Here is a 24,775-nt window from a genome sequence, read left to right as displayed (position 1 = left end):
GCTGGTGTGAAGAAATAATGAGGAGAGAAAATATTCCTCCGCCGCTGCTGCTGCTGCCGCTGATGCCTCGCTTTCCCGCTTTCCCGCCGGGGGACATTTGTTGCGAGCCACATTGCCCGCTCGTATCTCGAACATAAACACAAAAGGAGCTTCATTTCGGCAAATGCACGCTCATCCATAAAGCGGAGGGAGTGACTGCTGTTATAAACAACGACATTACCGACACGTGTTTGTGGCCCCGATGGAAGGGGGGCGCCTCGGGGGCTACAGAGGCTTTTTGGAAGACTTTGGACCGCAGAGGTTTGCAGTAGAGGTCCTACTTTATCAGGCAAGGAGCCATATTTGCTAACTTTAGTACAAACTATCCACTATCGCTTTCATGGAGGACTAGCGACAATGTTCTTGAAAACAGCACACTGATCCTGTCATATATAGATGATCTTTGATGAGTAGATTCCTAAAAGCAGCAGGATCTATCATCATCATCCTTGTCATATAGACAATCTTTGACCTCTGTTTTTACTGTAGGTACTCAAAAACACCAGAGCACTCCTGTCATATTCAATAGCGCTCAAAAGTTTGGGATCACTTGCAAATTTCTTTGTTTTCCAAAGAAAAACACATTTTTATGCATTTCACAAACATTGTTTTTCATTTTCACAAACATTTTTATCCATTTCACAAACAATGAAAACGAACGAAAACCCATCTAAAAATCTAAACTAAAACTAAAATCTCTTACCATGCTGTTAACTACTCCCTTCAGAGAGTAGCACAAACTGGGTCTAACAAGGACAGAAAAACGCTGCAGAACTGTGCAAGAAGACATATCTGAGAGTGTGTTTCCCAAAGAAAAACACATTTTCATCCATTTCACAAACAATGAAAATGAATGAGATGATTTTCAAAGAAGGATGTACATTTTTGCATAGAGGCCTACTATCAACAACTGTCAGTCCTCTGCATCAATCTCCTGGTATGGCTGCTAATCCAAGTTCATCCTTTTATAAGGCTAATAGATTATTAGAAAAGCCATCTAAAAATCTAAACTAAAACTAAAATCTCTTACCATGCTGTTAACTACTCCCTTCAGAGAGCAGCACAAACTGGCTCTAACAAGGACAGAAAAACGCCGCACAACTGTGCAAGAAGATAAATATCTGAGAGTGTGTAGTTTAGGATGCTGGACTTCATGGCAGGACTGCTAAGAAAAATCCATATCTCAGACTGGACCAAAACATTTCCAAACTTTTGAGCGGTAGTGTAAATGATCTTTGATTAGTGTTCAGCACTCCTGTCGTATAGAGGATCTTTGACTTGGATTATGGCAGTAGAATCTTGAAAACAGGAGATCATCCTTGTTGTATAAACAAATGTATGACTTGGATTTTGGGTAATAGAGTCATAAATCCAGTCGAGCACTTCCGTTGAAACAGTGATGGGCTATAATACTGAGGTCATTGTTGGGGGGGGGGGGGGGGGGGGGGGGGGGGGGCACCAATTCGACACCAAAATGAACCTCAAGGTGCCTCCCGTGTTTTATCATGCGGTCTTCTGTGTGCCATTCTCATGCATGGTGGCAAAGAGCCGGTCAGCACCTGGCCGAGCACCAATCCCACGAGGGAACGGATTGATTGGATCCAGCACGCCCCACCAAAAGCCCCCCCGCCCCCCTCACTGTGACGGCGCTCCAGAAGCAGCACGGCTTAGAGTTGGAAATGAGATTTTCATTCTCACCTTCCAATCCAGCAGGAAGGCAATTCCATAACGCTGACAACCTCAGCCGTGAAGGGTGTGTGTGTGTGTGTGTGTGTGTGTGTGTGTGTGTGTGTGTGTGTGTGTGTATGTGTGTGTGTGGCAGCTGCTATGCTACACGTCCTTCTCCCTGCAGTCACTTACTGTAAGTCAGACTAGACACAGCACACACAGCATTTCAACACACGCACCGAGGCGCCGCCGTGCGCAATGCCGTAATTCCCCCCCGCCGCGAGGAATAATTACACCGCTCACTGATCCTCAGTCTATGGTCTCTACACGGTTTTCCAGAAACTTCTTGACGTGTCTCCAGTGCACAAGCGTCCTCATCTTCACACTTCACCGCAAAAGGACCATAACGGCACGCTTGGATGAGTTTGCCGTGGAAGAACCAGGACCCTGAAGCGGCGCTTTCGAGGGCGAGGAACCATATTTGGAAACTTCAACTTAACTAAGTCCAAATGGACATAGCCAATCAGCATCATCCATACACAGGAGTCATTATTTATACACAGTATGTATAATAAAGTAGGGGTACTTTTAGCAATATGTCCCGACATAAAGACTAAAATCAGCATAAAGTACAAGAACAAGAAAAAAACATCCATGATGTAAAAACTTTATGCTGTTTTTTTTCCCTCAATATTCATTTTGTATTCAAAAAATGCCTCAGTGCTGCCCCCGCTGTCTGAAATCGGAGTAACACTAATAACTAGCACATAAACATCACACAGCATGCTAGCATTCTGTTTTACCGTTGAGCCATTTGGAGTTGTACTGCGCCGTCCGGAGCGGAGGCATTCCGCCCAGGCTGCGGTAGATGACGGGATCGCGTCCGGAGAAGTCGATGACGGTGGCGGCGTACAGCTCGCCTCTCTCCGTCACCACCGCCGTGGAGTTGTGGCGGGGGTCGTACGGGCAGCGAGCCACGCCGTTGACGCGCTCCAGCACGTTGCTCATGTTGCCCACCTGAAGTGAAACCAACAACCGTGGTCAAAAAACCCAAAGCTGCCTGGCACATTATATTGGTACGTTCCATTCCCGGGATAAAAGCTATGTAGACCGCTAGCTTACAGTATCTATTTGTCAGAGCTAATGTAACATCATCTGAAAAAACAACATTTTTTTTAGCCTGGATTACGGTACATTACGGTACATTCACCAATGACGTTGCTTAAAACGGCAATAAGGTTTTAAGAAGGGGTTGCAAAAGTCGGGATAAATAAAAGTCAGTCCGAGTGATTACGTTTATGCCGATGATGTCCATTCTTATCCAATTTGTACTTGCTGTAATTGCAATACGTTCATCGTTTAGTCCCTCGTTTATTGAGGTTATAACCTGCAATAAAAGGCTGTTGTTCAACTCTTGTGATGGTCACCGACCGTTGCAGTAACATTACTGCCACCTAGTGACTGGTCTAGAATAGTACATATTATCTTAATGCCTTGAATTTGTTGTATTTTATTTAATTCAGCCATTGAATGCTTAAAAAAACGACGGGTACATTATTTCTACAATTAGTGGCCGTTTATTTAGTGTTTAATATCAGACGATATTAGCGGTAAATAACAATTTATGTGTCATCTTTTGTGGGCCAATTAAGCGATATGTTCAATGACATTATTAAGCATAAAAAAGCAAAACAAAGCAAAAAAGCAAAGTACCAAAATGCACAGCTCGGGCTAACATAAAACTCTACATGGAGGGTGGAAACAGGTCGATTCCCGAATGCCTGAACAATGGCTGAACAGTTATTTTGTTTTGATGCTCTTTTGTTTGCTAGCATGTGAGAAAGACGCCACTGAAAAGAGATTAGCCGTGTACCTCTCTGGTGGTGCAGAGCGGCTGGAAGGCGTTGGTCCCGCAGGTCATGATCTCGGTCTTGTTGACCAGCAGGACTCGGATGTAGTTCTGACATTCAATCTGCACAAAAGACAAGTAGAAGACAACGATGGATGCAGCGGACCAACAACGCTCTGGCGTACGCAATTATTCCCGATCGGTGCGGATCGACTAAACATCAAGGATGTGTCTGAGTGAAAACGGAAGCCGGGTTTAACACAAAGGTGAGAAAGGATTCATACTGCCGCTGTCATTTTGCCAGATTGTGCTCCTTTGTGCTTCCACAACCATGTGACATGACGCCAATCATGGGGATTCAAAGGGAATTGATTGGTTGGTGTCACTGTCACCCGTATGGGGGAGTGAAGAACTTTGCAAATGGCGGCTTTGATCGTACATAAAGCTGTCCGTAGCAGGGGTGTCCAAAGTGTGGCTGGGGGGTCATTTGCACACCACGACAGATAATAGACAGATACCGTATTTTCTGGACTGTAAGTCGCTCCGGAGTATAAGTCACACAAGGCCAAAAATGCATAATTAGGTAAAAAAAAACATTTATAAGTCGCACTGGACTATAAGTCGCACAAGGCCAAAAATGCATAATTAGGAAAAAAAAAACATATATAAGTCGCACTGGACTATAAGTCGCACAAGGCCAAAAATGCATGATTAGGTAGAAAAAAACATACATAAGTCGCACTGGAGTATAAGCCGCACAAGGCCAAAAATGCATAATTAGGTAAAAAAAACATACATAAGTCGCACTGGAGTATAAGTCGCACAAGGCCAAAAATGCATAATTAGGTAGAAAAAAACATACATAAGTCGCACTGGAGAAAAAGCCGCACAGAGCCAAAAATGCATAATTAGGTAGAAAAAAAACATACATAAGTTGCACTGGAGTATAAGTCACACAAGGCCAAAAATGCATAATTAGGTAGAAAAAAACATACATAAGTCGACCTGGAGTATAAGCTGCACAAGACCAAAAATGCATAATTAGGTAAAAAAAAACATATATAAGTCACACTGGACTATAAGTCGCACAAGGCCAAAAATGCATGATTAGGTAGAAAAAAAACATACATAAGTCGACCTGGAGTATAAGCTGCACAAGACCAAAAATGCATAATTAGGTAGAAAAAAACATACATAAGTCGCACAAGGCCAAAAATGCATCATTAGGTAGAAAAAAACATATATGTACCGATGCTGCGGGGGGGGGGCAGAGCTGATGATGAAAAACTACATAAAATATTAATATGCTATATTCATATTCATGTATGAATAGGACTGCTTGGTGGAAACGCGGATCTCTAGTCTATTTGGTTTGTAATAATCTCTGTCCACCAATCAACATCTTGCTCTGTGACAAGCTCCGCCTCTTTAGTACCTGATGTGTGGGTACCAAAACAACGTGGCATGCTTTGAAGTGTAAGGTGAAAACAGGCAGGGTTAATGTCAAAACAATCAGGAAGGGGTTGGGAGGGAGGGGGGGAGGGGGGTCCCATGGGATCCCAGCAGCGACAGCCCCAGCGACAACCCCCCCCCCCCCCCCTTCCAGGTCAGCCAGCAGCGCTGCCAGGAAGTGTTGTGTTGCTGTGAAGGATACCTCAGTCTTGCCTTTGCTTTGACAGGACCTCCTGGTCTCGTCGTCAGGTGCCCACTGCGTCGCCTAGGTAACGGGAAAAAAGAACACAGGATGACAAAGCAGCCAATCAGCAGTCAGTTGTGTAACAGCTGACTGTTACACAACACAACACTTTCACCTGATGACAGTTTGTTTATGGAGTCAGCGAGCTGACGGGAAGGGCCCCCGATTAGCATTACCTAACGCCCCCACAGTATGCCCCCCCCCCCACCTCATTAAATCAATGACATTCCTGTAGATGATGAGGCTAATTAAGAATGCGGCAAGAACACGTGCACAATTTGGCAACCAGACCGATGATTTAGAACACCGAGATGTCCCTCGCTTTGCAGGATGCCCATCCAAAAAAACCATACCATACCGAATAGTGTCCTTGCATGCACACTACACCCTGTTGGGGCCCGACTAGTGTCCTTGCATGCGCACTACACCCTTTTGGGGGCCGACTAGTGTCCTTGCATGCACACTACACCTGTAGGGGGCCGACTGGTGTCCTTGCATGCACACTACACCCTGCTGGGGGCTGACTAGTGTCCTTACATGCACACTACACCCTTTTGGGGGCCGACTAGTGTCCTTGCATGCACACTACACACTTTTGGGGGCCGACTAGTGTCCTTGCATGCGCACTACACCCTGTCGGGGGCCAACTAGTGTCCTTGCATGCACACTACACCCTTTAGGGGGCTGACTAGTGTCCTTGCATGCACACTACACCCTGTTGGGGGCCGACTAGTGTCCTTGCATGCACACTACACACTTTTGGGGGCCGACTAGTGTCCTTGCATGTACACTACACCCTTTTGGGGGCCGACTAGTGTCCTTGCATGCACACTACACACTTTTGGGGGCCGACTAGTGTCCTTGCATGCACACTACACCCTTTTGGGGGCCGACTAGTGTCCTTGCATGCGCACTACACCCTGTCGGGGGCCAACTAGTGTCCTTGCATGCACACTACACCCTTTAGGGGGCTGACTAGTGTCCTTGCATGCACACTACACCCTGTTGGGGGCCGACTAGTGTCCTTGCATGCACACTACACTCTTTTGGGGGCCGACTAGTGTCCTTGCATGCACACTACACCCTTTTGGGGGCCAACTAGTGTCCTTGCATGTACACTACACCCTTTTGGGGGCCGACTAGTGTCCTTGCATGCACACTACACACTTTTGGGGGCCGACTAGTGTCCTTGCATGCACACTACACCCTTTTGGGGGCCGACTAGTGTCCTTGCATGCACACTACACACTTTTGGGGGCCGACTAGTGTCCTTGCATGCACACTACACCCTTTTGGGGGCCGACTAGTGTCCTTGCATGCACACTACACCCTTTTGGGGGCCGACTCGTGTCCTTGCATGCACACTACACCCTTTTGGGGGCCGACTAGTGTCCTTGCATGTGCACTACACTCTTTTGGGGGCCGACTGGTGTCCTTGCATGCACACTACACCCTTTTGGGGGCCGACCAGTGTCCTTGCATGTACACTACACCCTTTTGGGGGCAGACTAGTGTTCCAAAACGTTCTAAGTTGTGGTGGTGTAGCGGACTTACACCTGACATCTCCCAAAGCAGACCGGCAGGTGATGATGGCCTTCATCACACCCCCAGGACGCTCGGCCAAAAATGCAACCCAATCAAGCCCGGCGCCAACTGGGGCCCCCCCGTGTGCCAACAGTGAAGTGGGTCAGTAAAGCAGGTGCCAACTAGAGGAGCCTAATACATGCTAACACCTCCTGCATGCAAAAGCAACACTTTTGGGGAACGTGAGTTTGGCCCGAGGTGGTTCTCCTTCGTTCAGGTTCCAATGAGCATCCTCATGGTTTTGTTTTTTTTTTTTTTGCTTTAATTAAAAGCAAGCAGATGGAATGATACGTTGGATCGCCCCGAGACTCAACGGTGGGGGTTTGTTTTTAAAGATTCCTGTAAGGGAATTTTTTAATGGGGATTCCGCACACTTTTAATTGGATCTTATGAGAGATGCCAGGATTTCTGGACTTCAGATTGGTGACAGGCAATCCGGCAAGCTAGTTTGTTGTATTCTCTGGCTCTTCTGGGTCTCTTGATCATTTCAGTGCATACTACATGTGTGGAACCGGGAAGTAAGTACAGAAAGTCCACTTACTGACGTGTACTCAATGAAGTTTAGTACATACAACATAGCTACAAGTTATTTCTTTTATTTTAATAATGATCTGGAGTGCATGAGAAAGTGGAAAGGAAAAAAGTTGTAAATACACTACCAATCACTTGGAAATGTTTTTGGCCAGTCTGAGATATGGCTTTTTCTTGGCAGTCCTGCCATGAAGTCCAGCATCCTGAAGTCTCCGCTTCACTGTTGATACTGACACTGGTGTTTGACGGCTACTATTTAGTACAGCTGCCAGGTGACGACCTGTGAGGCGTCTTTGTCTTAAACTACACACTCACAGATATTTGTCTTCTCGCACAGCATCGTTTTCCTGTCCTTGTTAGACCCAGTTTGTGCTGCTCTCTGAAGGGAGTAGTTAACAGCATGGTAAGAAATTTTAGTTTTAGTTTAGATTTTTAGATGGGTTTTCGAATAATCTATTAGCCTTATAAAAGGATGAACTTGGATTAGCAGCCATAACAGGAGATTGATGCAGAGGACTGACAGTTGTTGATAGTAGGCCTCTAGGCAAAAATCTACATCCTTCTTTGAAAATGTTTTATTGTTTGTGAAATGGATAGAAATGTTCGTGAAATGCATGAAAATGTGTTTTTCTTCAGAAAACAAAAAAATTTGTAAGCGATCCCAAACTTTTGAGCGGTAGTATATATTGCACAACACAGCAGCAACAGAACCAATGTTGTAGATGATCAGTCATCTCGGAGGGACTACCAAAGAAAAGAAGATGGAGAAGAAGCGTTTAAGTGTGCAGTGACAGTATGCACACTTCAGGACTAAGTGCACAGTGTACAAAGCATACACACTCAAGTGTACTGACACCGCTACTCCATTTGAGACGCAGCTACAGTAACCGTCTTCAATGCAGATGCTCACCTTAATCACCATGGCGATGGGTCTACATAATTATAGAGAGTACATTAACATTTCAGACAAGACAACCAACCCAAATCGTCGTTACTTCAAAGCTTACCGTGGGTTGACTAAAACCAAACGAGCGCCATCATCCTCGTTTGCAGTCATCATGACTTCTAATTACTTTTGGCTCAACGTGTCAGTTAAACGTGGACTTATCACCACGCCGCCACATGTCCTCCACGTGCACGCCGGCCTGGCTTCATTAGCACGTTCCAACTCCGGTTGCTGCATTTAATTTCAATGTGTGTTTTTTTTTAAACCTTGGATTGCAGTAAATTGGGAGGAATGGCCTGTCAGGTTAGCACGGCAAGGAGAGCGCAGGCTCGTTGGCCCGGCTAATGGATGGAAATTAAGTCCAACACGCGTCTCAGGCTTCAGGCGCAAACAATAAAAAGCAGGATTCCAGCATGGAGGGGAAATAAATATATAAAAATAACATCTCCAATTGGCCGTTGCCGTCCCGAGGAGGCAGAGCGAGCTTTAATTGTGTAGAATGTGCAGCGCCGAGGACAGCACGCTCAATTATAACTGTTATTGTGTCCCCGCTGTAAAATGAGGCACATTAATATTAAATGTTTACGCCGGAGAACACTGCAGACCTCACCGGCAGTAGCCAGCTTCACATTAAGTCCAGAAAAATGATTTTATATTTATTTCCCTCTTCATCATGATCTACCTCGACAGGTGGGGCTGTCAACAGCAACTACGACGTCTTCAGGAATGCAAAACAAACAGCGCACATCCACCGTAATATGCAAATATTTACTTGGTAGATGACCACTATGTATACCACCAGACAACTTATGGATAGTTTCGGAAAATATCATCTGATATGCTATATAAAATAAATATATTATAGGGCTACCATGGAGGGTGCGGCCACTTGGAGGGGCTATTGTGATTTGAAGCGATAACCATATCAAAATATGTTGCAATCACATCGAATAAACAGGTGAAACAGTGTTGAAGACAATTCAAGCTCATACGTGCGTCGCCATTTTGTGACATGCAAAAAAGCACATCACAAAAAAAACGACAAAATAAATAACACAAAATGGTGGATCTTCATAGTACACTACCGCTCAAAAGTTTAGGATCACTTGCAAATTTCTTTGTTTTCTAAAAAAAAAAAACACATTTTCTGGGTCTAGCAAGGACAGAAAAACGCTGCAGAACTGTGCAAGAAGACATATCTGAGAGTGTTTTTTTCCATAGAAAAACACATTTTCATCCATTTCACAAACAATGAAAATGAATGAGATGATTTTCAAAGAAGGATGTACATTTTTGCATAGAGGCCTACTATCAACAACTGTCAGTCCTCTGCATCAATCTCCTGGTATGGCTGCTAATCCAAGTTCATCCTTTTATAAGACTAATAGATTATTAGAAAACCCATCTAAAAATCTAAACTAAAATCTCTTACCATGCTGTTAACTCCTCCCTTCAGAGAGCAGCACAAACTGGGTCTAACAAGGACAGAAAAACACTGCAGAACTGTGCAAGAAGACATATCTGAGAGTGTGTTTTCCAAAGAAAAACACATTTTCATCCATTTCACAAACAATGAAAATGAATGAGATGATTTTCAAAGAAGGATGTACATTTTTGCATAGAGGCCTACTATCAACAACTGTCAGTCCTCTGCATCAATCTCCTGGTATGGCTGCTAATCCAAGTTCATCCTTTTATAAGGCTAATAGATTATTAGAAAACTAAAAATCTAAAAATCTAAACTAAAACTAAAATCTCTTACCATGCTGTTAACTACTCCCTTCAGAGAGCAGCACAAACTGGGTCTAACAAGGACAGAAAAACGCTGCACAACTGTGCAAGAAGATAAATATCTGAGAGTGTGTAGTTTAAGACAAAGACGCCTCACAGGTCGTCACCTGGCAGCTGTACTAAATAGTACCAGTGTCCAAAAAAATTCCCAGTGATCCCAAACTTTTGAGTGGTAGTGTAAAACAACTCATTGTGCCCCAAATGAATCCAAAATATGTACTTTGACCAAACTCAAACCAAAATCGTTTGCACACAATAAGACTAAAATTGAATCAAGGAAAACCGGTTTCATGTTGTTTTCACCTCGAAACGCCGTCTCCACAGTAAAAACCCATCCTACCCAACCTGAAACTGAGCTAGGCAATCACTGCTACTTATTGATTGAATAAGCAACGGAACAGGAAGTAGTGTGGATTGTTGAAGGACTGTATTGTGTGGCCTTTTCACAAATAATCCCAAACAAGGGTTCCTTTCTGTCCGGGCTTCAGTAAGAAAAATGCGTCTTATTGGATGAGTTTAAATTAAAGCCAAGAACAAAGGGCGGCCATATTTCTTTAGCAGGCTGCAGGCCGGCCACTCATTTCCCAGATTGCTTTGCTGATTGCAGTCGACCCATTCAGGCTTGGCCTCGCAGGGGAGAAAAAAGGGCGTCGGGGGCGAATTGTCGAGCGTGGCTTTGTTCCAGAGAAGCTATGAGGACGAGGACAGGCTGGATAGAGCGAGGACGGGGAAGGAGGGGGGGGGGGACTGTGTGGTGAAGGTCACGGGGTTAAGCCGACGGGGATCCTTGGAGACCAGGCCCTGCCGAAAATATGGTAATTTCCTAAGCGGTGATTCATGGCGCAGGAATCCGATGGCTTCTTTGTGTGTGCGTGTATGTGTGTCAGTGATGACATCATCCCATCAGGCCGCTGACAGGCACGGCGATGGACCGCCGCTGAAGGAGGCGGTGCCACATTCTTGATTGACAGCTGCCTCATTGTTAGCCGTGCTCAGAATGAAGCTCCGTGTTTCAATGCGAGCACACATCCCCCACCGCCACGCTCCGCAGGTAATTAGAGCGCAGCGCCAAATGCGTGCAAAGATAAGCACGGCTTGGCCTGACATCCCATAAAGAGCAAAGACGCGTGACGTGACGAAGCGATGCACTCAAAAACACACGGCGTGACAATAATTGCTGCTGGTGTCCAAAGTCACACGACACTTAAAACGCCACGTTAGCACAACGACATCCTCCTCAATGTCTCAAAGTGGTTGCCGTGGCAACAAGGTAGCCCAGAGGAGGTCGGTGCTGGAAAAAGTTTGTGCTGAAACTTTAATTGGTTGAAAATAATCACAGCTCAGAAGCACATATCTTTGCCTTTGGATATTATGTAGTTTTACTATGATAGTATTACATGCAGGAAATATAAATATTCATGACCAAAGAACGGGATAAATGATCCTGTAGCGTCACTTTTACCTGCAGGGAAAACGGGAATGTTGACAAAGACGGCCATGTGGCAGCGAGATCCACACAGACACCACCTTCGAGGTTTCTCCAAGACACCACACGTGCACATGTGATCTTGACTTTAGCTAGCTAGCTACTGTGCTCTGTACTCTGCTAAAAACCATGTCCATACATCCATCCGCACATCCGTACATCCATCCCTCCATCCATCCATACATCCGTACAGCCATCCATACATCCATCCATCATTACATCCATCCATCCATCTGTCTGTACATCCGTACATCCATCCATCCATACATCCGTACAGCCATCCATCCATCCACCCATCATTACATCCGTACATCCATCCATCCATCTGTACATCCGTACATCCATCCATCCATACATCCATACATCCATTAGTACATCCATCCATCCAATCGTACATCCATCTGTACATCCATCCATACATTCGTACATCCATCCATCCATACATCCGTACAGCCATCCATCCATCCATCCATCATTACATCCGTACATCCATCCATCCATCTGTACATCCGTACATCCATCCATCCATCCATCCATACGTACATCCATCCATACATCCATTAGTACATCCATCCATCCAATCGTACATCCATCTGTACATCCATCCATACATTCGTACATCCATCCATCCATACATCCGTACAGCCATCCATCCATCCATCCATCATTACATCCGTACATCCATCCATCCATCTGTACATCCGTACATCCATCCATCCATCCATCCATACGTACATCCATCCATACATCCATTAGTACATCCATCCATCCAATCGTACATCCATCTGTACATCCATCCATACATTCGTACATCCATCCATCCATACATCCGTACAGCCATCCATCCATCCATCCATCATTACATCCGTACATCCATCCATCCATCTGTACATCCGTACATCCATCCATCCATCCATCCATACGTACATCCATCCATACATCCATTAGTACATCCATCCATCCAATCGTACATCCATCTGTACATCCATCCATACATTCGTACATCCATTAGTACATCCATCCATACATCCGTACATCCATCCATACATTCGTACATCCATCCATCCATACATCCGTACAGCCATCCATCCATCCATCATTACATCCGTACATCCATCCGTACATCCGTACATCCATCCATCCATCCATACGTACATCCATCCATACATCCATTAGTACATCCATCCATCCAATCGTACATCCATCTGTACATCCATCCATACATTCGTACATCCATCCATCCATACAGCCATCCATCCATCCATCCATCCATCATTACATCCGTACATCCATCCATCCGTACATCCATCCATACATCCATTAGTACATCCATCCATCCAATCGTACATCCATCTGTACATCCATCCATACATTCGTACATCCATCCATCCATACATCCATTAGTACATCCATCCATCCATCCATACATCCATTAGTACATCCATCCATACATTCGTACATCCATCCATACATCCAGCCGTACATCCAAACATCCATCCATAGATTTGTATATCCATCCATACATTTGTCCATCCATCCGTACATCCATCCGTACATCCATCCATACATCTGTACATCCATCCATCCATCTTCTTCTGCATATCTGGGTCTGGGCAGCAGTATCAGTAGGTGTTCCCCGTCTCCAGAGTTCCCTATCTCCGCCCACCTCTTCCAGTTCCACCTGGAGGACAGGGGGGCGTTCCCAGGCCAGCTGTGAGCCATAATCCCTCCAGCTGTGTCCTAGGTCTGCCCTGGGCCTTCTCCCAACTGGGCATGCCTGGAACACCTCACCACGTCTGGGAGGCATCCTGGCTCCTCTCCTCTTTCCTCTCTGGCATGAAGTTACATACATTAAGGGGTGTCCAAATGTTTTCCATTGAGTGCCACATATTGGAAATCAAAGGTTCTGAGGGGCCATTTTGATACGTATTCATGTTCTAGAAGAATCCAACGTAGACATGCATGAAGCTTTATATAAAACACATCCAACAGAAAGGATGTGGTGGCCATGTTAGGTTGCAGATGCCTCCTAGACGCCACTTTGGTCTCCGCTGGTGTAGGAAACGCGTGCATAAAGTAGACTTCTTCCTAAAAGTAGTGCTAAGTCATGTGGAAAAGTGCTTCCATCCAGTCCCAGCGGGAGGCGGCGTTCCCACCTGGCGACAGGAAGTAGCACCGGATTGAATTGTGCTACGCCGTGCTCTGTTGCCTCCCACTCAATGTCTGTCCCAGAAGGGGGTGTGGGGGGGGGGGGGGGGGGGGGCAATCACATGGGCCCTCCACATTGACACACACTTCATGCACAGCACATGGCCACTTGATTAGGTACATCATATCATCTCACGTTGCTGGAAGTCTTAAATTATTCCAATATTTATTTTTTATACTGTAAATTATTTACAAAAAATATTATCAATTCTATTTTATTATTCAATAAATTTTCATGATTTATTATATTATTATATATTTTTATAATTTATTTGGATTTGTACATATAATTTTTACTATTATATTACATATTTTGTATTTTTGTTGTAAACATACTGTATTATTTTTTTAATTCCTCCAAAAACGTTGAAATGTAAACGGACTTCTTCCAGTCTTTTGTTACATTCTCGTATCGCTCTCAGTCAGACAATAACCACCCAACAAACAATGAAATATGTCTTTCGAACGCCTCGTCTACAAATCAACTCCAATTCACACAATTGCACGTTATGAAGTGTTTTCATTCTTTCTAGCAAGACTGCGGCGTCAGGCGAAGGTTCGCTTCCTTCTGATGAACGACGCGGCTGGCAGGAGGCGACCGCGTGTACAATATAAGCAGCATTAAATTGGAAGTCAATTCGACAGCATTTTCCTGGCTGTCGGCAGCGGCCTGGTGCTAAAGGTCATGTCGCGACATTTGATTTGACACGCCGACCACGCGGCCTTGATGTAAATATCATCAGCCGAGGAAGGAAGAGAAGAGAACCGGACAGAACAGGAAGCGGCTTATCTCAGCGCGTAAATAAAGCATGCAGTAATAGCGTAAACGTTCATGACTAAATCATCTTCTCACTCTCAGAGCTCATATTTTCCTCTTCATTCCCTCCGAGAACCAATCAGTAATTACATCTCAGGACAAATTGCAGCACACATCAACAAGGCGGAGGAAGTCCGCCGCCATCCATCGAAGCTGCAAGGGAGTCAAAACAATCTTTTTTTTTTTTTTTCTACTTCCTGCTAGCCTCTCTGGACTTGACAACCTTGGACTACCTGAGAGTTAAAGGTAAACGTCCTGAGGGAACGTCCTGAAGGTAAAAACCTCAAGCAAAGAACCCAGGCTGTAAAACCTTAAGAAAAGACCTTCAGGAAAGTTTTCAGGAAAAGGTCTTGAGGTCTCATAGTAAGACACATTCAAAAACTTCCTGGAGAAACCTGAAGGAGATACATTACAGGAAGACCATGAGCAAAGACCAGAGGGAAAACCTGCATGGAAATAACACAGGGAAAGACCTCATTCAAAAACTTACAGAACAGTACCTTCAGGAAGGTTTTAAGACCACAGGAGATACTGCAGTGAACCAAAAACAAGTATGCCAGGAAAAGTCTCATGGAAAGAACCTTAGCAAGAACCTTGATGCTTTTCCCACTTTTCTGACCTATAAATGTTGTTAGAATGTTGTATTAAACCATGCCAACGTTTCAGACACGGTTTGTGCATTGTGGAAGTGAGCCCTTTCGAACACCGGCTCACCTCGAGGACCGGTTTAGGGAAATTATCTCAAAGATCTTCATGGGAAGACTTCACAAAAAAGACCTCCAGCATAGACCTCCTGGAAAGACCAAGACCTCAGTGGGAATTGTGAGCATAAACAGCAGCTAAAACAACAAGGACATCTATTTTTCCACTGGTGTGCTTTGAGATGTTCCCAAAGATCCCTGCGGCGAAGGAAGTTGGAAGATGCGTCACTTCACGTTTCAGAAATGAGACGCCAGAGGTTGTGATGGTGGAGGTCATGTCTTGTGAGTAAGGGCGATGGACGCAACAGGAAACCAAAACAGCTGCAATAACAACAACACTTCACTAAATGCAGTTTAAGATCAAGGATATTGCAAAAAGATACATCCATACATCCATACATCCATACATCCATCCATACATCCATACATCCTTCCGTACGTCAGGACATCATCATCTGAGAATCAGCACTGTGTTCGATTCTTGGGACGTCTTGGGACATCACCCAATTTCAAAAATTCCAACATAAAATTGTTCAGCTCATTTTCCACATGTGGGCCAAAACAAATGCCAAAAACTCCCACATTGTCCACAACAACATTCCTATTGAAAAGTTCAATTCCTATTGAAAATCAATTTTCCTATTGAAAAGTTCTGCACCGATTCAAATCATTCCAACATGAAGAAATCCAGCACATTCAAGACATTCCAACACTCCAAAGTATTTCCCACATCCCAAAAAATTCACACTTTTTTTTGCAAAATTTTACATTTTCACAATTCCCTTTGATATTCACAATGTGTACTACTTCCACATGTTCATTTCATTTATTGACATATTCCAATCAAATTCCCACATTTTCCGTAATCCACATTTTCTGTGACAATATCCAGTTCTTCCCACGGTGGTGTATGAATGGGAATGAATGTTTGGTGGCATGAATAGGCTGCCATGTTTCTGTCTGTTTACCCCTCGGGGGCAGCTGTGACTACAGGTGTAGTTTACCACCACCGGTGTGTGATGGAGGAGTAAAATCTAATCCATTATTATTATTATTATTATTATTATCACTATGGGTGGCACGGCGATTGAGTGGTTAGCGAGCAGACCTCACAGCGAGGAGACCAGGGTTCAATTCCACCCTCGGCCATCTCTGTGTGGCGGTTGCATGTTCTCCCCGTGCATGCGTGGGTTTTCTCCGGGTACTCCGGTTTCCTCCAACATTCCAAAAACATGCTAGGTTAATTAGCCACTCCAAATTGTCCATAGGTATGAATGTGAGTGTGAATGGTTGTTTGTCTATATGTGCACTGTGATTGGCTGGCCACCAGTCCAGGGTGTACCCCGCCTCTCGCCCAAAGACAGCTGGGATAGGCTCCAGCACCCCCCGCGACCCTCGTGAGGAAAAGTGGTACAAAATGAATGAATTATTACTATGTACTGGGGGGCCATTAAAAAAATCTGCGGGCCTCAAAGGCCCCTGGAACCACATTTTGGGACCACAACTCTAACGTCGTGAGGCCTTCACATGACACCTTTGTCATTAAAGTGTGTATGCAGTGTTTTAGAAAAACAACAGTGGAGGTAGTTCTTGAGTCACGCTGAATATTAATATTAATATTATCTTTCTGATGGACACAATTTGACCCTGGAATGAATTATTATTATTATTATTATTATTATTATTATTATATACACTGTAGTCTATTTCCTATGGTGAAAAGGTGTAAAGATGTGTGTGTGTGTGTGTGTGTGGTTTTATGTCCTAGATGCATGCAAATCCATACAATAATGCATCAATAATTCATCACCTCATGAAAAGATGTTATTGGTTGAGCAAACAGGCAAAGGTCTCGACACAAGATGATGTTGTTTTGTTGGGTTGCTATTACTTCCTGTCAAGGGCTGGCGCAATTATAAATGTGAATCCATATGGAAAGACACAAATAATGAGAGGAGGAGGAAGCTTCTTTTCCTCTCGCACCCATCAAACACTCCAGATTTTTCCATCCCACCCACAAGCACACACACACGAGGTGCACACACACACAAGGTGCACACACACACACACACACACACACCTCCCACCACCTTCCTCCTGCTGTTGTGATTGCAGCGGTGATGGGGGCCGAGCGGCACCTCAGAGTGGGAGCTCTGTCAGTGGGTGCAGGCGGGACGGCGCGAGTGGGAGGACTGCAATCAGGAATCAGACCCGGCAGCGGCGGCACTAAAAGCGGCGCCGCATCCCACGCGGCAACACAGAGATGGGGGGTGGGGGGTGGGGGGTTTATAAATATAAAAAAAGCAGAAGGAGCAGCCCACCAGGCAGACGCCACATTGGACCTGGCGGTGGCCCCACACGCTGACAAATGCGTGGGCCACCTGCGTCGGGGGACGTCTGAGTGGGAACAGCCGAGTGAGGCATCGCATTGTATAGAGGATCTTTCATGAGGATTGCATGATGACACCGTTTTAATGAACCATTGCTGTAGACCAGATACTTTATTGGAACACTTTGCCTTACACGCAGGCTCCATAGGAGGCACAATTGCTATTTCAAAATAAAAGCACAGTACAAAAAAGTGACGATAGTCTCATGTTTCTTGTCCTGTTATGGGATGCAACCACCTTTTGCCAACATGCTTGGCGTAAGCTGCTGTTGTCCAAAAGTCCTGACCATCATGAAGATAAGACGGTATCCTTGAACATGTGAAAGGACTTGCTCCTATGAAATGGACAACGTAGTGGTCTCTCCTTCTCCCAATCAGCCTGTCTCTCCCTCGCTTGCAACGCCCATTACGGTGTGGAAGTTTAGTTTTTAGTATTATATTATATTATATTATATTATATTATATTATATTATATTATATTATATTATATTATATTATATTATATTATATTATATTATATTATATAGTATTTAGTTTCATTACATTCTTGTTCATTCATTCATTCCTCTTATCCTCAAGGGGGTCGCGGGGGTGCTGGAGCCTACCCCAGCTGTCTTCGGGCGAGAGGCGGGGTACACCCTGGACTGGTGGCCAGCCAATCACAGGGCACATATAGACAAACAACCATTCACACTCACATTCATACCTACGGACAATTTGGAGTCGCTAATAAACCTAGCATGTTTTTGGAATGGGGGAGGAAACCGGAATACGTGGAAAAATCCCATGGGGAGAACATGCAAATTCCACACAGAGATGGCCGAGGGTGGAATTGAACCCGGGTCTAACCACACAACCGCCGTGCAGCCCTGTATTCTTGTATTTAAGCTATTTTATGACTACAAGTAATATGTATTCTGTGTACAGTGAGAGTGACTAAGTCCACTTCCTGTACATCACAGTCCAGGACCAGAACTCGCTCAAGATGAGGACCGCCTGCCCCCCTTTTCTTGTTATCCAGCATGTCTTTTATTCCCCCCAGCACTGATTGCCTCTGCACTCGCCGTCTACGCTTGCCTGCTCACTAATGGTCCCAGCAGGTGTTCTGCCAGGTGTCTCCAGTTGAGCTGTTAAGGCGGCTACCCACTAAAGCCCCCACCCCCGTGTCGCCCTCCTTACACCCCCCCATCATCACCGCTCACACTGCAAACGTGCACACTCCTCCTGCACAACAACAACAACACACAGACTGTGACCTCTGACTCTCCGTGTCTGGTTCTTGTAGCTTCAGGTGTTGTGATGTCGTTGTATGACACACACACACACACACACACACACACACACACACACACACACACACACACACACACACACACACACACACACACACACGTAAACAACCTCCAAAGCAGCCTCAGAGTGCATCAATGGCACCGCTGCTCTGCCATCTTTGCTGTACTAGCAAGCGTTCGCTTGCAAAAACATCCGAGTGGCTTTTCACCGCCGTTTAGCAAGCAGAGCTTTTATTGTGAAAGTCACCAGGTGCAGGCTGGGTAACCCCACGAAGGAGTTGTTTTGATTGGGTCACATGATCACGGGGTTGGTAGAAGAACAACATGTTGACAGCTCCGTGTCTGACAAAGCTTCTGTTGTTTTTCTTACGTGCTTCACAACAACACACACCGACCTGTGTTCACACGCACACACACACACACACACACACACACACACACACACACACACACACGCACGTACACAAAGGAAGGCAAAAACAAATCCAAACTCTCGTCAGTTGTCAAGCAGAGAAAAGGCACTTTGATGTGACAGACGTCATCTAGACGTCGTCAGGTGTCACACTGTTAGGAAGGTGATGGAAATAAACAATATTTACATGTCCTTAATGTTCTTTACATAAAACTCCATCAGCCAAGACTGACAACTCTTCAACAACCAGGTAGTCATTCAACAACTTCCTGTTTCCATTCGTTCATTCGTCGCCACGAATAGATTTGGCGCCACCTGTTCGCCCGATAAAAGCGCTTACAGGCGGCTTGGACTTGCTTATGACGGAAAAAATAAGTCCATAAAAATGACACGCATATATGGCATGGTCAATTATCTCATTTTCATCTCTAACTTTACAGTTTCTGTAAGGAAATTGCCTTTTTATTAAAAAAAACAAAAGAAAAAACAGTAGTGGACACTGATTGGCTGGCATTGTGTTTGGTCTGGTTCAGCATCAGCTTTGTAGTTGGGAGGGCAAGGCAAGGAGCTGCGAGATCTCTAGACAGCACTAATTAGAAAAACGTCCTTCACGTGTTTGTTCCGCTTTTGAAAGAAGAAACTCTCCAACGCTTAGCTATACAAAGTCCCGACAGGCTTCGCTACACATCTCAAAACAAAACCGCCTTCCACGTGGACGTGGTACTGCCTTTGACCCGCCCCCTAGCTGGGTCTCGCAACGTTGTAAAACGTAAAACATGTAAGACCTAGTACTAGAACAGTAGATTAGATACTGTATGTGACAGTAACATGTATAAAACCTAGTACTAGAACAGTAGATTAGATACTGTATGTGATAGTAACATGTAAAACCTAGAGCTAGAACAGTAGATTAGATACTGTATGTGATAGTAACATGTAAGACTTAGTACTAGAACAGTATATTAGATACTTTATGTAATAGTAACATGTAAAACCTAGTACTAGAACAGTAGATTAGATACTTTATGTGATAGTAACATGTATGATCTAGTACTAGAACAGTAGATTAGATACTTTATGTGATAGTAACATGTAAGACCTAGAGCTAGAACAGTAGATTAGATACTGTACATGATAGTAACATGTAAAACCTAGTACTAGAACAGTAGATTAGATACTGTACATGATAGTAACATGTAAAACCTAGTACTAGAACAGTAGATTAGATACTGTATTTAATAGTAACATGTAAAACCTAGTACTAGAACAGTAGATTAGATACTGTATGTGATAGTAACATGTAAAACCTAGAACTAGAACAGTAGATTAGATACTGTACATGATAGTAACATGTAAGACCTAGTACTAGAACTGTAGATTAGATACTGTATGTAATAGTAACATGTAAAACCTAGTACTAGAACAGTAGATTAGATACTGTACATGATAGTAAAATGTTAGACGTATAGCTAGAACAGTAGATGCTATAAAAGAGAGCCTTACCTGCACCAGTGACATGTTGCTGAGGTCCAGTCTGAACAGGTAGTTTCTACATGAACAATAAGTATATATATAAGTATATAAGTTGATGTTTTTTTTCTGTATTTACGTGTGCGTGCGGGTCTCACCTGGCGCCCACAATCAGCTCGTTCCTCGTGAGGTCAAGGGTCAGCTGGGAAAAGTCCCGAATGCCGGCTGGTGAGAAGGTGGAGATCCACGGACTGAGCGCTAGGAAAGAGAAAAAGAAGAACTTAGTTACATCATCTTACATCATCGTGAGGTCTACGGTTTTATTATATTTTTAAGGAATCGAAACTCAATCCGATATTTGCAGCATGCATGACCCGCCCCCTTCTTCTTCTTCTTCTTCTTCTTGAAGGACCAATAAAACATTCACTCTCCCGCCAGCAAAGACTCGGAAGATGATTGACATTTATCCTCCTGCTTACGAGTGTTTTTATTGGCGCCGCCTGTTCAATCCCCTTGTAAGCAGCCCGACGGCTTCGCAGGCCACAGCGGGGGACAATAAAGCTGAACAAGTATGAAAAACCACCACCCCCTCCCTCCCTCGCCATTTATTATTTGCCCCCTCCCAGCTGGACGTGAAGAACAATTATTGGATGTTTTATTTCCGCTCGCCAGCGGACCGCCAGACGGTTAGCGCTAGCCGCTATCTACCAGGTGGGCGGCAGGCCGCCGCGGTAGTCTCGCACAGACACAACCTCTCTATCCAAGTCCATCGAGATCTTCCGTCTGCTCCTGCCCACGCCGCGCCGCCACCATGTGGGCGCTGTGTGATGGCGGCGATGAGGAGTCCAATCTGACAACATGCAAACACAACACGAGTGCGCTGCGTGTTTGCACAACAACCACCGCCTACGATCAACACCTGATGGAGGGACGAGATTTCCTCCAGTCGTAGCACGCTAGCATCGGCTCACCTTTTCAGACCACATGAGCACAAAATTAAAAAAGACTGTAATGGAGAGAAACATAACAACTGGTGCAATGAACGGAACAAATGGAGCTTCCTGGAACAACATTGTGGGGAGTCCACCTACTGTACACGTATGTCTCCTAGCTAAAGAATCACAGTCCAGTTTTTTTCCTGCTGGGAAGGCAACATATTTATTTGAAGTTGGGCGTTTATTTGTGTTAATGGCTGTTAAACGCCATTAAACACAAACACACACAACATTGTGGCACGTCCACATATAAGATCATATATAGATCATATTTGCCTCTGTTTTGGTTAGCACAAGGGTGTCCAGAAGCGGCCCGGGGACCATTTGCCAACCCAAGGCTGAACAACAATAAAGTCAAAATATTAAAAGAAAATTTTAACATTTTTATGAGAATAATGTCATATTATTATAAGGAAAATAACAGAATAAAGTTTGAATTAACTCTTTCTTTAACATTTCAACTTTATTCTGTTATTTGCTGGAGCCTATCCCAGCTGTCTTGGGGGCGAGAGGCGGGGTACACCCTGGACTGGTGGCCAGCCAATCACGGGGCACATATAGACAAACAACCATTCACACAAATATACAAATAAAAAGCTCCAATTTTTTGGGAAATTTTGTCGCGGAAGAAGTTATAATATTATGGTAATAAAGTCATAATTATAAGAAAATAAATTACAAGAAGAATGTTGACACAGTTGCAGGAAACCATAACAGCAGAAATGAAAAAAAAAACAGACATAATTTTACCAGAATAAATTGAAAATATTAAAACAAAAAGGTTGTATTCAACAAACAATATTTCTAAGAATGAACTTGTAATATATGAAGGGGGAAAAAAATTATATATATACTGTATATACACATAAAGTGTTGCAAAAAATAAAATAAAATAAAAAAATAATATAATAATAAAATAATATAATATAAAAATATGTGTGTGTGTGTGTGTATATACTGTATATACACACAAAGTGTTGCAAAAAATAAAATAAAATGAAAAAATAATATAATAATAAAATAATATAATATAAAAATATGTGTGTGTGTGTATATACTGTATATACACATAAAGTGTTGCAAAAAATAAAATAAAAAAATAATATAATAATAAAATAATACAATATAAAATATATGTGTGTGTGTGTATATATATACTGTATATACACATAAAGTGTTGCACAAAATAAAATAAAAAAATAACATAATAATAAAATAATATAATATAAAAATATATATGTGTGTGTGTGTATATATATACTGTATATACACATAAAGTGTTGCAAAATATCTTAGTGCTAAAGTCGTATCCTTTCATTTTTCACTATGTGGCCCTCGCTGGAAACAATCTGGCCCCTCCTGAGTTACCAACCATGATATGGTAACCAAGAACTGAGGATTACAGTCGCGAAACAAGCTGGGCGGAACGATGCGTAGCTCCCTGGAACATCGCCATGGCACACAACATTGTGGAGTGTTCAAGTTCGAGCCCACTACCCAACACTAATTTCACATCATATTTAATACAATGCATGTTTACAACGTGACTCCATGCTTTCATTCCTGTGAGAGCGTATTGCTGGATCCAGGTCGACGTTGAACCAGATCTGTGCTGATCATATCGTAGTGGACTGAGGACTTGAGGAACGGAGCAGAACCTCCCACTTATGAGCCAAAAGGAGGAGAGAGTGAAAGTGCTGTAACAGTGGAAAGCGGTCCAGCCAATTTTGTCAACAAAGCGAATCCAATCAGGACATCTGGCATGAACGTCCATGAATGATGGAGCCATGCCAACTCTCTCCCATTCCTGCACTGAAGAAGCGAGGACAAATGTGTCGCTACGTGGTGGAAACAGGACCAAATAGGACATGAAAACCTCTATTTTTTAAGAACTTATCTCTGAGAACTCTACCTTCCACACACGGCACCGTCCATACGCTATCTAGCTCGTCCTCCGCTATCTCACTTTCCATTTTCACTTTGGATGACCCGCCGAGGGAGATAGTCTAAAAGAGGGCGCCGCCGTGAATCAGCGGAGAACAACTTCTCACTAAATTCCTTGGTGGCGACCACTTGCCAGGCCGAGGTGATTTTTAGAAGCGAGAGAGCAGAAAGAGAGCAGTCGCTGCAGGGACGGCGGCGGGGGCCACGAGGCTAATAGCCTCTCGGTCAGCGAGCGCTAAAGATGTCTGCAAGCGTGTGAGGATGAGTCTGCAGGGTGAGGGACAGCTTCATGGTCTTGGAACATCTTGGATTTTCATTCCATCCTAAGAAAGTCTTGCTAAAAAATACATAATAAAAAGTTCAATTATATTTTCATGTTTGTGTCTCACAGCCGGCCTGGGATCGCCTCGGTGTCCGTCCAGTGGAACCGGAATAAGTGGCTGGAGACTGGGAAGTCTGAGTTATCCAAATCCGGAATAATTTATGGTCACTTTTTGCCGTCCCACCAAAACCATTACTGTACTAAGGTGACTATATTTTGATTTCCAAAAACCAAGACTCAAGACCTAAAAATGACACAAATTTCATAACAAAACCAGACAGGAACCTGCGGTCTTGATAAGAAAATGTGTCCTCAAAAGTTGCAAAGAACTTGGAAATTGAAACCGCCATTGCGAATGACGTTCCCAATTTTACAAGACTTAGCAAGTATAAAGAGGAATAAATCCATGAAAATGTTTTGTTATTCTTATTCTAACACTTTTTAGCAACACTAATTTAAAAAGCCAACCTCTCAGGAATGACATCGCATGCAGAAGAGTGCCTAATCACGGCCATTTTAAGACACAATGAAAACCAGGACACTAAAACCAGGACGGCTCCAACAGAACATGTCCTAGGTCAAAGGTCAGCAACCCACGGCTCTTCAGCCTCTTTCTTGTGGCTCCATTTGGAATG

General features: G+C 43.9%; 1 protein-coding gene across 2 annotated transcripts in view; it reads right to left on the bottom strand.

Moving 5' to 3' along the window:
* The window catches only part of sema5ba (sema domain, seven thrombospondin repeats (type 1 and type 1-like), transmembrane domain (TM) and short cytoplasmic domain, (semaphorin) 5Ba), a 92,723-nt gene that overhangs the window by 23,740 nt on the left and 44,208 nt on the right, over window positions 1-24,775 (bottom strand). For both annotated transcript variants that reach the window (XM_058081857.1, XM_058081858.1), the window contains exons 4-8: window positions 21,038-21,137; window positions 20,913-20,958; window positions 5,211-5,273; window positions 3,581-3,679; window positions 2,511-2,724 (exon numbers count right to left, since the gene is read on the bottom strand). In XM_058081857.1, the coding sequence (XP_057937840.1) occupies window positions 2,511-2,724; window positions 3,581-3,679; window positions 5,211-5,273; window positions 20,913-20,958; window positions 21,038-21,137 (522 nt within the window). The remainder of the gene's footprint in view (window positions 1-2,510; window positions 2,725-3,580; window positions 3,680-5,210; window positions 5,274-20,912; window positions 20,959-21,037; window positions 21,138-24,775) is intronic.

Source organism: Doryrhamphus excisus, chromosome 9 (assembly GCF_030265055.1).
Source record: "Doryrhamphus excisus isolate RoL2022-K1 chromosome 9, RoL_Dexc_1.0, whole genome shotgun sequence".
Lineage (NCBI taxonomy): Eukaryota > Metazoa > Chordata > Actinopteri > Syngnathiformes > Syngnathidae > Doryrhamphus > Doryrhamphus excisus.
This window is presented reverse-complemented; position numbering and strand designations above follow the sequence as displayed.